At 38.1% G+C, this 13,240-nt stretch overlaps 1 protein-coding gene across 30 annotated transcripts in view; it reads right to left on the reverse strand.

The window, feature by feature from the left end:
* MAGI2 (membrane associated guanylate kinase, WW and PDZ domain containing 2) overlaps window positions 1-13,240 on the reverse strand; it is a 1,173,000-nt gene that overhangs the window by 367,936 nt on the left and 791,824 nt on the right. For all 30 annotated transcript variants that reach the window (XM_038415335.2, XM_043497794.1, XM_043497686.1 and 27 more), the window contains one exon: window positions 8,125-8,204. In XM_038415335.2, coding sequence (XP_038271263.1) covers window positions 8,125-8,204 — 80 coding nt within the window. The remainder of the gene's footprint in view (window positions 1-8,124; window positions 8,205-13,240) is intronic.

A 13,240-nucleotide genomic window follows, 5' to 3' on the forward strand; every position in this document is an offset into this window, starting at 1 on the left:
AGAAAAAATTAAGCACCAGCTAGTGAACCATATGCAGAAAAAAGCAGCTAAACTGAAGACTAATTTTAGTATAAGTTCTTTAAAGTATGTACAGAAAAATTGAATATGATTTAAAATGCTGTAATATCACTTGCCAAGTTGCCAGGATCTCTTTGTATATATCTTATGCAACTGAATATATCAACCAATTGAAGTTAAAATGGAAAAATAAACCAATCTATTGGTTTGGTACCATTAACTCATCATATAATTCAAAACTCACTGATTGTATGTGATAAGATCCATACCTATTTAGTGGGCTAGCCTGTTAAAAGATCATATGTCTTCATGTGCAGACAGAATCTGTTAGCTGAATGCATTTATTAAACATAAATTATACCCTTTCAAGGAATTCTTGTGATATTTAAGTAAATGTTTGCTTGTTTACATTCACAGTAGTGTTTTCAAGAACAATAAAATTGATCATGGCATGTAATAAAATGGCTGTCCCTTCCCCTTCATCACTTGGCAGTTGATTAGTAACTCTTGTTGGAACAAGAAATGAGTAAGAAAGGTAGTGACTCTTGCTTGGAGATCAATAAAGGGGCCACTAGCCAGTAGCTAACTGAGCTTTAGTTACCTCTAATTTTAGCTATGTGGGAGCATTTAAGAAGGGGCGTTTAAAGGGTAAAACAGCAGATTGGGACAGATACATGAAGGCCTATTTGTATGCGTCAAGGTTCCTTCCCCACTCTGAACTCTAGGGTACAGATGTGGGGACCCGCATGAAAGACCCCTAAGTTTATTCTTTCCAGCTTAGGTTAAAACTTCCCCAAGGTACAAACTTTGCCTTGTTCTTGAACAGTATGCTGTAACCACCAAGCGGTTTAAATAAAGAACAGAGAAAGAGACCACTTGGAGACGTCTTCCCGCAAAATATTCCCCCAAGCCCTACATCCCCTTTCCTCGGGAAGGCTTGATAATAATATCCTCACCAATTGGTACAGGTGAACACAGACCCAAACTCTTGGATCTTAAGAACAATGAAAAAATCAATCAGGTTCTTAAAAGAAGAATTTTATTTAAAGAAAAGGTAAAACAATCACCTCTGTAAAATCAGGTTGGTAAATACTTTACAGGGTAATCAGATTCAAAAACATAGAGAATCCATCTAGGCAAAACCTTAAGTTACAAAAAGACACAAAAACAGGACTATACATTCCAGCACAGCTTATTTTACAAGCCTTTAAATAAAAGAAAATCTAATGCATTTTCTAGCTAGATTACTTACTAACTTTACAGGAGTTGTAAGGCTTGCATTCCTGATCTGTGCCCGGCAAAAGCATCACACAGACAGACCAAACCCTTTGTTCCCTTGGCTCCAGATTTGAAAGAATCTTGTCCCCTCATTGGCCAGTTTGGGTCAGGTGCCAGCCGGATTACCTTAGCTTCTTAACCCTTTACAGGTGAAAGAGTTTTGCCTCTGGCCAGGAGGGATTTTATAGCACTGTATACAGAAAGGTGGTTACCCTTCCCTTTATATTTACGACAGTATGACACAGGTGAAGTGATACAAAAACAACAGTCACCGTGCAATGAGGATGTTCAAAGATATCAGTAAGAGGAATGCATTCAGAGATTGAGACTACAAAACATCCAGTGATTTTAGAACTTTATCTTAAATCTTCCCAGTACCACATGATGTAAAATTTCCAAAACTGAGCATATGCCGAACATGGGATGACCTTGTGTTCCATGGAAGTAATGACCTGCCAGGAAATAAGTTACACAAAGGTGGGAAGAAAGTAAGAAGGACTGAGCCTATTTAACGATCTGAGGGGTTATTGTTTTCCCAGCATACTGATAAGTCTGGGGCTCCAGATAGCCTATAGAAACACTAAGCTGGTATCTTCCTGTATGGAATTTCTAGAATGGTGGTTCAGAGTTTTTTTATTGGAAAGGACCATACTGTTGAATTTGTATTGTTTTAAAAACAAGTCTATATTAATAACATTACTGCTTTCCATTATTGTGGGAGGAGGAGTATGTGGTACTGGTGGTCCAATAGGATGATGAATGCATGTATGGCTGCACAGATGGTATAGCTTCATCTTCCTTGACTTTGGGATGCTGTTCCAGGAACGATGATTTCTGGGAAGAGATGGGGTCCACCTGATGAAGAAGGGAAGAGTAGCACCAGGCACCAACTCAACAACCTAATAACGAGAGCTATAAACTAGATTCAAAGGGAGCAGGTGACAAAAGTCTACAGGTCAGCATAAAAAAGGGTAACCTTAATAGAAGTCTAGATGTTGGGGGATGGAAAACTACAATAGGGTGATAGGAGCAACCAGAAGGAAATCACTGGGGGAATCTGCTCAATATCAGACATGTCTATACATAAATGCAAGAGTATGGGGAACAAACAGGAAGAACTGGAAGAATTAATACATAAGCTAAAATATGACTTAATTGGTATCACAGAGACTTGGTGGGATAAATCTCATGACTGGAATATTGGAAGCTTGTTCAGGAAGGGGAAAAGGGATGAGGTAGGGCATTATACATCAAGAATATAGACCCTTGTTCTAAGGTCCAGAAGGAGGTAAGAGGCAGACCAGTTGTAAATCTCTGATCAAAAATAAAAGTGGGAAAAGAGAGGTGATGTCACGGTATGTGGGGGAGGGGGTTTATTTTCGACTACCAAATCAGAAAGAAGAGGTAGAGAAGGCATTTCTAGAACAAATAGAAATATCCAAAACACAAGACCTGGTAGTAATTGGGGACTTCAGTTTCACAGATGTTTGTTGAAAAATACTCTGGCAAAGCACAAAATTTCCAATAAATTCTTGGAATGTATTGGGGACAACTTCTTGTTTCAAAAGGTGGAGAAAGTAACCAGGAGACAACCATTTTAGACTTGATTGTGACCAACAGGGAGGAACTAGCTACATTTTGGAAGACAATTTGGGTGAAAGTTATCATGAAATGACAGATTTCATAAATGTAAGGAAAGAAAGGAGTGGGAGCAAAAGAATAAGGCAACAGACTAAAAAAAGCAGACTTTAACAAACTCAGAGACTTGGTAGGTAAGGTCCCATGGGAAGAAAATGTAGGGGACAAAGGAGTTCAGGAGAGGTGGCAGTTTCTCAGGGAGACAATATTAAAAAGGCATAACTGCAAACTACCCTGATGAGAAGGAAAGATCAGAAGAATAGTAAGAGGCCAATTTGGGTGCATCAAGAGCTCTTTAATGACTTGCAAATCAAAAAGGAATCCTACAAAAAGTGGAAACATGGACAAATTGCTGAGGAGGACTATTAGGGACAAAAAAAAAGGCTAAGTCGCAAAATGTATCACACCTAGCCAGGGACATAGAAGAAGAGATTCTTTAAATACATTGGGAGCAAGAGAAAGATAAAGGAAAGTGTATGTCTTCTACTAAGCGGGAAAGGAGAGCTAATAACTGATGACATCAAGAAGGCTGAGGTGTTTAATGCCTATTTTGCTTCAGTCTTCAGCTGGACTACTGTGTCCAAATCTGGATGCCACATTTTAGGAAAGACGTAAATAAACTGGAGAGAGTCCAAAGGAGAGCAACAAAAATGATAAAAGGTTTAGAAAACCTAACCCATGAGGAAAAGTTAAAAAAAAAACTTGGCATGTTTAGCCTTAAGAAAAGAAGACTGATGGACCTGAGAACAATCTTCAAATATGTTAAGGGCTCTTATAAAGAGGATGGGGATCAACTGTTTTCCACGTCCACTGAAGGTAGGACAAGAAGTAGGGGGCTTAATCTTCAGCAAGGGAGCTTTAGCTTAGATATTAGGACATGTTCTAACTATAAGGGTAGTTAAATTCTGGCGTAGGCTTCCAAGGGAGGTTGTGAAATCCCGTCATTGGAGGCTTTTAAGAATAGGTTTGACAAATACATGTCGGGCATGGTCTAGGTTTACTTGGTCCTGTCTCACTGGAGGGCTCTGGACTTGCTGACCTCTCAAAATCCCTTACAGCCTTACATTTCTATGATTCTAAGATACTCACTGATGGGGACCAGTAATCAGGGCAGAATTGTTACTGAGCTAAGCAAAATTCAGAATTTCCTTTCCATGAGAAATTTCGACATTTCAACATTTGTTTTCATCCTGAAACTGGCCAAAAAAGTTGAAATGCCAACATTCCAAAAAAATTTGATTGGAAACGTCAAAACATTCTGCCCCCATCCATTCTCTCAAGACTTCATGGCCATATTCTCTCTTCCAGGAAGCACTAAAAATCATACGACTCCCATGATGCACTCTAGAGGAAATATAAGTCACTTTTCCCCCTGTGCCTCAGTTTCCCCATCTGTAAAATGGAAATTATGATACTGAAATAAATGACCTCCTTTGTCAAGTGCTTTGTGATGTACTGATGAAAAGCATTATAAAAGAGGTTATGAAGTATTAATTATTAATTAATTATTATTATTATTAGTTAGTTTGTTATTATGGTAGATGTAGTCATTCAGGGAGTCTAGTCAACAGGAGGGAATGGGGGCCAGAACTACAACTCTCAATGCATCATAAATAAATGCAGTATAATGCTTTTTTGAACTGATTTAACACTAAGTGTTTTGGGTCCTTTTTAAAAATGAAAGGAAGTATTCCAATTCAGGTCAGACTGAGCCAAATGAAATATATTATTTCAATTTTCCCAACAGAAAAATCAATCTTTTTGGCAAAATGAAAATTTTCGCTAGAAAACTGAAATTCTGCAAAAACTACCTTTTCCATCAGAATGATCTGTGATGGAAAATTCCTGACCATCTTTATTTAGTAGTATTATGGTAGCACCTGGAGAACACCCAACAGAGATCAGGCCCCCACTGTGTGAGGCAGTGTATATACACATAGTAACAGACAGTCCCTGCCTCAGAGAATTTACTGTCAAAATAGATATGATAGACAAGGGGAAACAGAGGCACAGATAAGTGAAGTGACTTGCCCAAGGTCACACAGGCAGGTCAGGGCAAAGAAGAATAGACGTCCGGTCTCCACACTGCCTCTCTGATGGGCAGTGAGTGGCAGGTGGGATTATAGGAGAAGAGTGAGCAGGAAGCCATGGCTTCTGACAGGGGAGGAGGAAGAGGAAAGATTGTCTTGGTGGATCTTGTCATTTTCACTGAAAAGGTTAGTGAGAACCTGTGCAGAGAGGGAGAAAGTGTCTGTGTGAAAAGGTTTAGAGCAGTGGTCGGCAACCTTTCAGAAGTGGTGTGCCGAGTCTTCATTTATTCACTCTAATTTAAGGTTTTGTGTGCCAATACATTCTAACGTTTTTAGAATGTCTCTTTCTATAAGTCTACAATATACAACTAAACTGTTGTTGTATGTAAAGTAAGTAAGATTTTAAAAATGTTTAAGAAGCTTCATCTCAAATTAAATTAAAATGCAGAACCCCCCGGACCGGTGGCCAGGACCCGGGCAGTGTGAGTGCCACGGAAAATCAGCTTGCGTGCTGCCTTTGGCACGCGTGCCATAGGTTGCCTACCCCTGGTTTAGAGGATGCCAAAGGTAATAAATAAGCAGCTGGGACTGGAGGCTTGGGAGTCAATGAGAGTGGAGAATTAGTATTGTTTGTCAAGGAACACAGAACAGCTGAAAGCACAGACTTTGTCTGTAGTGGAGGAAACCCTAGTGGTCAGTGGCCCAAAAATGTAGCAATTATATGTTATGGGTGCATAGACTCTGAGGTATAAAAGGGGTAGAAAAGGAATCCAGGGTGGCAGAGAGAGTGGAGGGATTCAGCAGCAAAAGAACAGGAAGGAAGGGGCTGAGTGTGGCAGAAGTGGCTGGCCTGGAGAATTGCTTACAGAACTGATTATACGGTGTGGCCAGCCACATACATCCCATTTAGCCAATGCAAATTCTAACTGCAATAAAATAAAGCACAAACCATGAGTGACAATGAAACTAACTTGCAGAAACATGAACCCTAAAAACAACAACAATATAGGAAACAAAGTACATATCATTTCCTATTTAAGCACCACTGACTTTCTAGAAGTCTGAATCTCCACGTAGAAGTGAACTTTAGTAGATCATAAACTGTAAAGAGCAAATAATTTCTATGGCATAAAACAAATTTACGCAGCTTTAGCTGAAAAGTTAAAGTATAAAGTCAGTACTTTAATTGGCATTAAATCTAAAAAAACCTTGTGTGGTAAATTAAACTCCCCAATGTCAGATGTTAATGGCAAGCTGGTAACACTTCTCACAAGCATCTGCCATTTTGAGGGGCCTGTATCTCTGTGGAGATGCACAACATTAAAGAAACCAAGCAATTTCTATCTTGAGCAACCAAAGAACTACAGAAAAATTGTGTATGTTACATCAGAGAGCTTTACTTTGAGGAAAAAAGCATAAAATCTCTCCCTAAAATCTTTTATGCTTCACTTCAAGTACTTTACATTAACGAGTTGAGCAACTCTTGAAAGCGAGAGGCGACCTAGAGTGCTATGCAGTAACACCCTAGTCAAATAACTGCAAAATAATCCTATAAATAATCTGAAATTATTTCAGTTTTTGACATTTAAATAGTTGTTGCGGTTTCGGTGAACTGCAACTGCTGGGAAAAGGAGCAATATATATTTGTTTTCAACAGTGTTTGATGTATCACTGTCTAGTTTTGTTTTGTTTTTTAAACTCAAGACAATGCACCACTAAGCACTGGATAATGATATGTCATACAAGTATCACGTGCGAGACACATTTCTAATGCAAAACTCAAGTCCCCTTGTTTTGTGTCAGTAATAATTCTACTGTATGCATTGTAGCATTTAAGACATGGGGAACTAGCATTATTAGTGCTGGAAAAAATGTATCACAAAATTATTCAGATGTGATATTTTTCATGTCAGACGAGGAAGTCAGGATTACTGCTGAAATGGGGAGAGATTCTTGGAATGAATGGGTACTTAAAAACTGCACAGGTTTATATAAAATAAAAGAACATTTTGTATCATACCTCTGACATTACATTTTATACACCCAAATATTCATCAATGATTCTCTGTCTTTTACCAGCACAAAAGGCATAAAATTATACCCTTCAACTGATAATGTTTACATTAATCAATATTAGGTATAATGGCAGTTTCACATAAATCAAATGAGGTGTATGAAAACAGCTAGTATTTTATGTTAATACATTAAACACATTCACAAAATAAGTTTTAAACTAATGCATATATAATGCAGGTGTAAAATACCCTCTATCTTTTTCTATGGCTCAAAATACATAATAATAATTTATAATAATCACTCCCTTCCCACCTTATGATACTTGGTGAGCTTAACCAACACTGAAATATAGGACAATTTAAATATACCATCTAGGAAAAAAATTCATTAGAATGCATTTAACAACATAATTTGTATTAAATTGTTTTAATGACAAACTTTACTAGAGAAAATCTGAAAAGCACAGAGTGTACATAAAGATATACAGTTTGATCAGAGCTATATCTTGCAGTTGATATATTTTTTAACCAAAATACACTTTTATCTGTTTTTCATAATGAATATATTTCTTTTAAATGTCTCCAATCTTATTTTTGTTTTTATTTGTTAAACTATTTTCATTGCAACACCAAATATCTGGCCTGGAACTGTAATAGTGACTATTTGCCCCCCCCCACCCCAGTTCTATCAGTTCTATCATGTTTTGTTTAAATACTAAGTAGCAAGCACTTTGGATTTAAAATCAAATCAAATAATATCCATTTCTCATGGTGCTGTTGGTTTCCCTTATGAACCGCATTTCTTGTAGACTGAAAGCTCAGAATCTTAAAAGAGATTCTGTTCTGCAGACCAAAGTTCTCAGTGGGAGACAAGGGAGAGGGGGTCAGTCAAGGAGTCAAAAAACAAAACAGACATAAAACACACATGCAAGCCTCAGCTTTGGATATCATCAGAAAGTGGGAACAAAAAGCAGAATCACATGGCACACTGAGAATACTGTATCACTTATGGCTTATAACCAAAGCAGCAATTAAACACCTTTCATCAGTCCGTAAAATGCCTTCCTTTTTCAAGAATTCAGAGGGACACACACACACACAAAGACAAATCCTTTCTGAGCAGCAATGAAAACTTAATAACCTACCATTTTCTTTGCACTCTTCAGGAGGTTTAGCCTTTTTCGCAAGTCGTGGATCCAGCCATGATGTTGTCTTTGTGTTATGGCTGAAAAGAAAAGAGATCACTCTGAGCAGACACATACTGAAAGGAATCAAGTTTATTCCTTAAGAAAAAAAGGGTTAGTCCAACAAAATTGCAATCGATACACTTAATTTGCTTACTGGTTCTAAGTAGCCCTGAAGGAGGTGTAAGAGTAATTGTGCAAGGCAGCTGCAAATTTGGCAACCTCAGCTCCCTGTCCTCAAAGCAGCTATTTTTATTAAAATCAACTAGAATGTTGCCAAGTTAACCTCATTGAAAATGCAGAACTCATTCAGAGCAAAAGGAATTTATTACAAATACAGTGTTCTCTAGTTGAATGAGTGCAGTCGACAGGATTCCACAGCATCCTCAGAGTTTTTGGATAGAATTATTTTCATCTTAAATCTGTCCTTTTCATACATACGTGTTTGTTATTTCTTAACAGCCATGCTGGCAAGGCATCGCTAAAATGATGCAAATTACAGCGTGCTCCTGAAAAGTCTACATTTTCTAACAGAGTGATTAATGACACTTTGTTTAACCAACCTTAATCTATTCCATATCTAATTCTTCTACCATGATAAGATGCATTTTGCACAAGCTGAATGAGTCATGTGGCTATTTTGCTATACTCAGAATAGATCATTCAGGAATCAGCAGTGAAATAGTCTCTGAATTGGTACAAATTGTTTTCCAGGAGAGTATTTTGCCAAATGAACTGACACACAGAGCAGCTAATCAGAGTTAAAACAAGCTTTTTTATGTATACCCTTTCCACATCCTTTTGAATTTGGAGCCAAATAAAAAAAACAATGCCAAGAAAGGAAGGTATAAGATGGGAAGGAGATATAACAATTATTCTCATATTTGCACAGGTGCCTGTCTTCTAACACTGACATCCCTTTCAAAGGCATGTTTTATTTATTTAACACATTCTAGGAGGCTGCTCACTTTGTACAGTTTATATATTACTGAATTATTTAGATTATTAATATAACATTTGCTGTCTAATTTAAAATTTATTTAAAGCATTTGTTGTAAACATTAGTGAAAAGTAGACAGAACCAGGCAGCCAGTCAAAAATTGATTTGGATACATTTTGTCATTTATCAATTACTCATATTGATTAATACACATAGTGAGATCTGGTCCAGAGATGTGATCCTTCCATTAAGGATAAGAAAATCCTGCATTCTAATCCCTGCTCCTATCCTGACTACCTGTGTGCTCGTGGGTATGTCAATTCTCCGCTTTGCCTTGATTTTACCAATAATAATAAGGCCAATTTTCAAATTTGGATGCCTGAAGTAGCCACTTAAATTTGTATTTAGGCATTTAAATACCCATTTTAGGCATTGGGAGCAGGTGGCTTTCCCACCGTACACCAAAACACAGTCTACTAATGTTGAATAAAGTAAAATCCCACCCTCCTCTAGGTTGTGGCTTTATTTATATAGAAATTAATAAGAAATAATAATAATAATAAAATAACTTCCAACCCAAGCCTTTGGCCCATATTTTAAATCAGCTGTGGCTAGGGTTCTTACCTGAGGACTGTTCTGCCTAGAGCCTCTCTAGAGCCACTCCCACCTGCCTGTAATCTAGGGTAGGGATAGTGGGTCCCACTTGCTACAGTGAGTCAGCAGGAATCCACCAGCACTTTCCTTCAGGGTTCCTTGAATAATAATACATAGCTTTTATATAATGCTTTCATCAGCAGATTAAAGCACTTTGCAAAGAAAGTCAGTATCATCACCCCCACTTTACAGATAGGAAAAATTGAGGCACATAGCTGTGAAGTGACTCCCCTAAAGTCACCCAGCAGCAGAGCCAGATATAGAACTAAGGACTCCAGAGTCCCTGGTGAGTGGCCTATCCACTAAGTCACTTTGCCTCAGCCTAGAGCAAGTTAAGAACTCTCCAACATGTTATCAATTCTATATGATGAGTTAATGCGTCATTTAAATACACATTTAAGTTAATTCTCATAGGTGTCTAAAATGGGTATTTAGTTAGGCACCAAAAAGGACATTTAGGTGCCAAATTTAGGCACCTGAGTTTGAAAACTAAGAGCAATATTACTATTTAAAGTGTGAACTAGTGACTTGCATTTTCCAAGGCTTTTGCTGAATCTAAGAAATTAACCAGCAAACAGTTAAGTAGTGTTCCAACACAGGTGTGACTTTCCTAAAGACTCAAGTTCGCCTTGTTTTGTAAGCTGTGGCCAGGATAACAGTTAATATTCTAATTAAAACACCAAAACCTAACAAGTAAGCATAGCAAACAACTGGAAGGCAGAACAAGGACACTATAGTAATATACATAATAACACCAATATCACACTGTTACACCAAATATGCACACACATTAATGTTGATCAACCATTAAAAACCTTTTAAAATTATTCTTAATATCAGCTATCCACACTGCCACTCATACTAACCATCAGTGGTCAGCTGGCTTCTTGCAGGTGTTGTAAGAGATGCGAGTCCCACAGACAGATTTGAAAGAGAAGGTAGTGGTTTTACAGATTAGTTCAGATTAGTCCATTTATGCAGGGTAGCTTGAGAGGAAATGCAAAGGCAATTGAGAAAGTGTACAAACAGGCATTCAAGGCTGGTATCACTAACTGAGTGAAAGAGGTGAGGTGATGCAGTAAAAGCATCTAGAAAAAAATATAGCTGCAGTGCAATTAACATTTTTCCCTGGCTTTTCTTTGGTTATTCAGTAAAGAATCCTACTTCATCACTGGAAGGCATGCTCAGAAAGTCTCTCCTACATCATTTCCATGAGCCTGATTACTGTATGTGGTAACTGAACTGAAAGGTAGGTGTAGAATTCCTGAACAAATATTACCTCTCTGCTGAGGGCAAACTTCCCCCTTGAAATCAAAAGCAGCTTCTTAAAGCCAGAAGCTATGGAAAGAGTTTTGATGTTGAAGTTCCTATAGGCTTTTACACTATGCTCCCAGAACATGGTAGTAATGAAAGATTTTAATTCATCCTAATTTGTTTACCAGTGTACAGGGGAGAAATTGTGCAGAAGCCTAGAGTCTACTGTGAATTTGCTGAATAATGTCTAAAATACAAAATGAAAGTAGCTAAAAATCAATTAAATAATTATTGCTGTTTTAACTGAAATTGCCAATACTACGTACTAGTGGGCTATAGAAACATTTTATTATAACCCAAGTATGATATTAACACAAGAAAATTACGGAGTTTCATGCAAAAATGATTCTCCATCTGGCTTATGTGGAATGAAAGGAAGGATTGACCACTGGTTAGGGTGCCAGCCTGGAACTTAGAAGACCTTGGTTCAATTCCCCACTCTGCTGCAGACTTCTTGTATGACCTTAGACTCTTTGGGTTCCTGTTCCCCCGTTGTAAAATGGGGATAATAGCACTTTCCTACCTCACCAGGGTATTGTAAGGATAAATGCATTACAGAGTATGAGGTGCTCAGATACTATAGTAATGGGGCCATATATGTGCCTACGATAGAGTGACATAAATAGATGGTAGATCTCTGTCTATTTTCAGGAGTGTGGGGGGCACAACACAAAATCTACTACCACAGTTGGCACCACCAAACCTAGGGCTGGTCTATACCTAAAACTTAGGTTGACCTAGCTATGTTGCTATATGGTAAAGCTGACCTAAGCCCCAGTGTAGACTTAATAGTACCTGTTGAAGAGGTGGATTTACTAGAGTGATAGAAGAAGCCCTTCTGTGGCTGGAGAAAGTGTCTACACTACATTACAGTGTCACAGCTATACTGTAGTGTTTCTAGTGTAGATATACGATATCCCTAGATATCAAAGGTTAATGGTGTCATAAAATATACATACACAGGAATACTAAGAGTGCTCTCTCGCCAGAAGGGGAATGGAGATTGAAGTATCCTGTTACCGCTAGGGTGTTGTCCTTCTTGAGCGGGCAGGAATGCAATACAGCAGTGCGAACGTTACTGCTGCTCATGCTGGTGATGAGCTAGGCTATCCATTTTCATAGAACCTGAGTCCACTTAAAAACAAAATTTACTGCAGCTGAAAATGTACGTAGAAATTTGCAGGTTGGGACCAAGTTACAACATTTGAGAAAACCTGCTCTGCACAGGGGTTGAGGTTCACCTCTCAGTGCAGCAGGAAAATGCACATAGAAGCATTAGGTGCCCATTACTGAGGCACAACAGGCTGCCTAGCTAATGTTACTATGTGTGCCAGTGTCCTCAGATATTGGACACTGAGAGCCAGATTTCTGAAGATGTGCAGTCACCTAAAGATTCAGATAGGCAGCTTGTGGGATTTTCAAAAGTACCTAAGCCCTTAACTCCCATAGGAGTTAGGCATCTACGTGCTTTTGAAAATCCCACTGGGTGCCTATGTGCATCTTTAGGAGCCTAAATACCTTCAAAAATCTGGCCTCAACAATGCATTTCCTTATTTTTGTGGATATGTGCAAGACACTGCACTATTTGAGTGTAAAAAGAAAAGGAGTACTTATGGCACCTTAGAGACTAACAAATTTATTAGAGCATAAGCTTTCGTGAGCTACAGCTCACTTCATCGGATGCATCGAAAGCTTATGCTCTAATAAATTTGTTAGTCTCTAAGGTGCCACAAGTACTCCTTTTCTTTTTGCGAATACAGACTAACACGGCTGCTACTCTGAAACCTGTGATTATTTGAGTGTAGTTTTTGTTTGATGAAGTAGCATTAGAAATCTGACAATTTCAAACACTTTTTGACAGATTAAATCTTTTGTATTAAGAGAGACTTCAAACAATCTTCTGAAATATTTCTGGAAGGAATATGGGCCGTAGTTTCCAACAGTAATTGTCTTTAATGTCTCTTGAAAACACCATAAATTAATTGAAAATGGTGGCTCTCTCCAGCTATGTAATTTGCATGTTATTGTGAAATGCCTTATGAAAGGGATATTTGCCAGTATATAGTTCAAGTCAGGTGAGAGACAGATCACATATGGGTTTTTCAATGTACTGCATAGCATTCAAGAGGGTCCACAATGTAAAAGTTCAGGCAAACGAGAATATATGAG

The sequence above is a fragment of the Dermochelys coriacea genome, chromosome 1 (assembly GCF_009764565.3).
Source record: "Dermochelys coriacea isolate rDerCor1 chromosome 1, rDerCor1.pri.v4, whole genome shotgun sequence".
Classification (NCBI taxonomy): Eukaryota; Metazoa; Chordata; order Testudines; family Dermochelyidae; genus Dermochelys; species Dermochelys coriacea.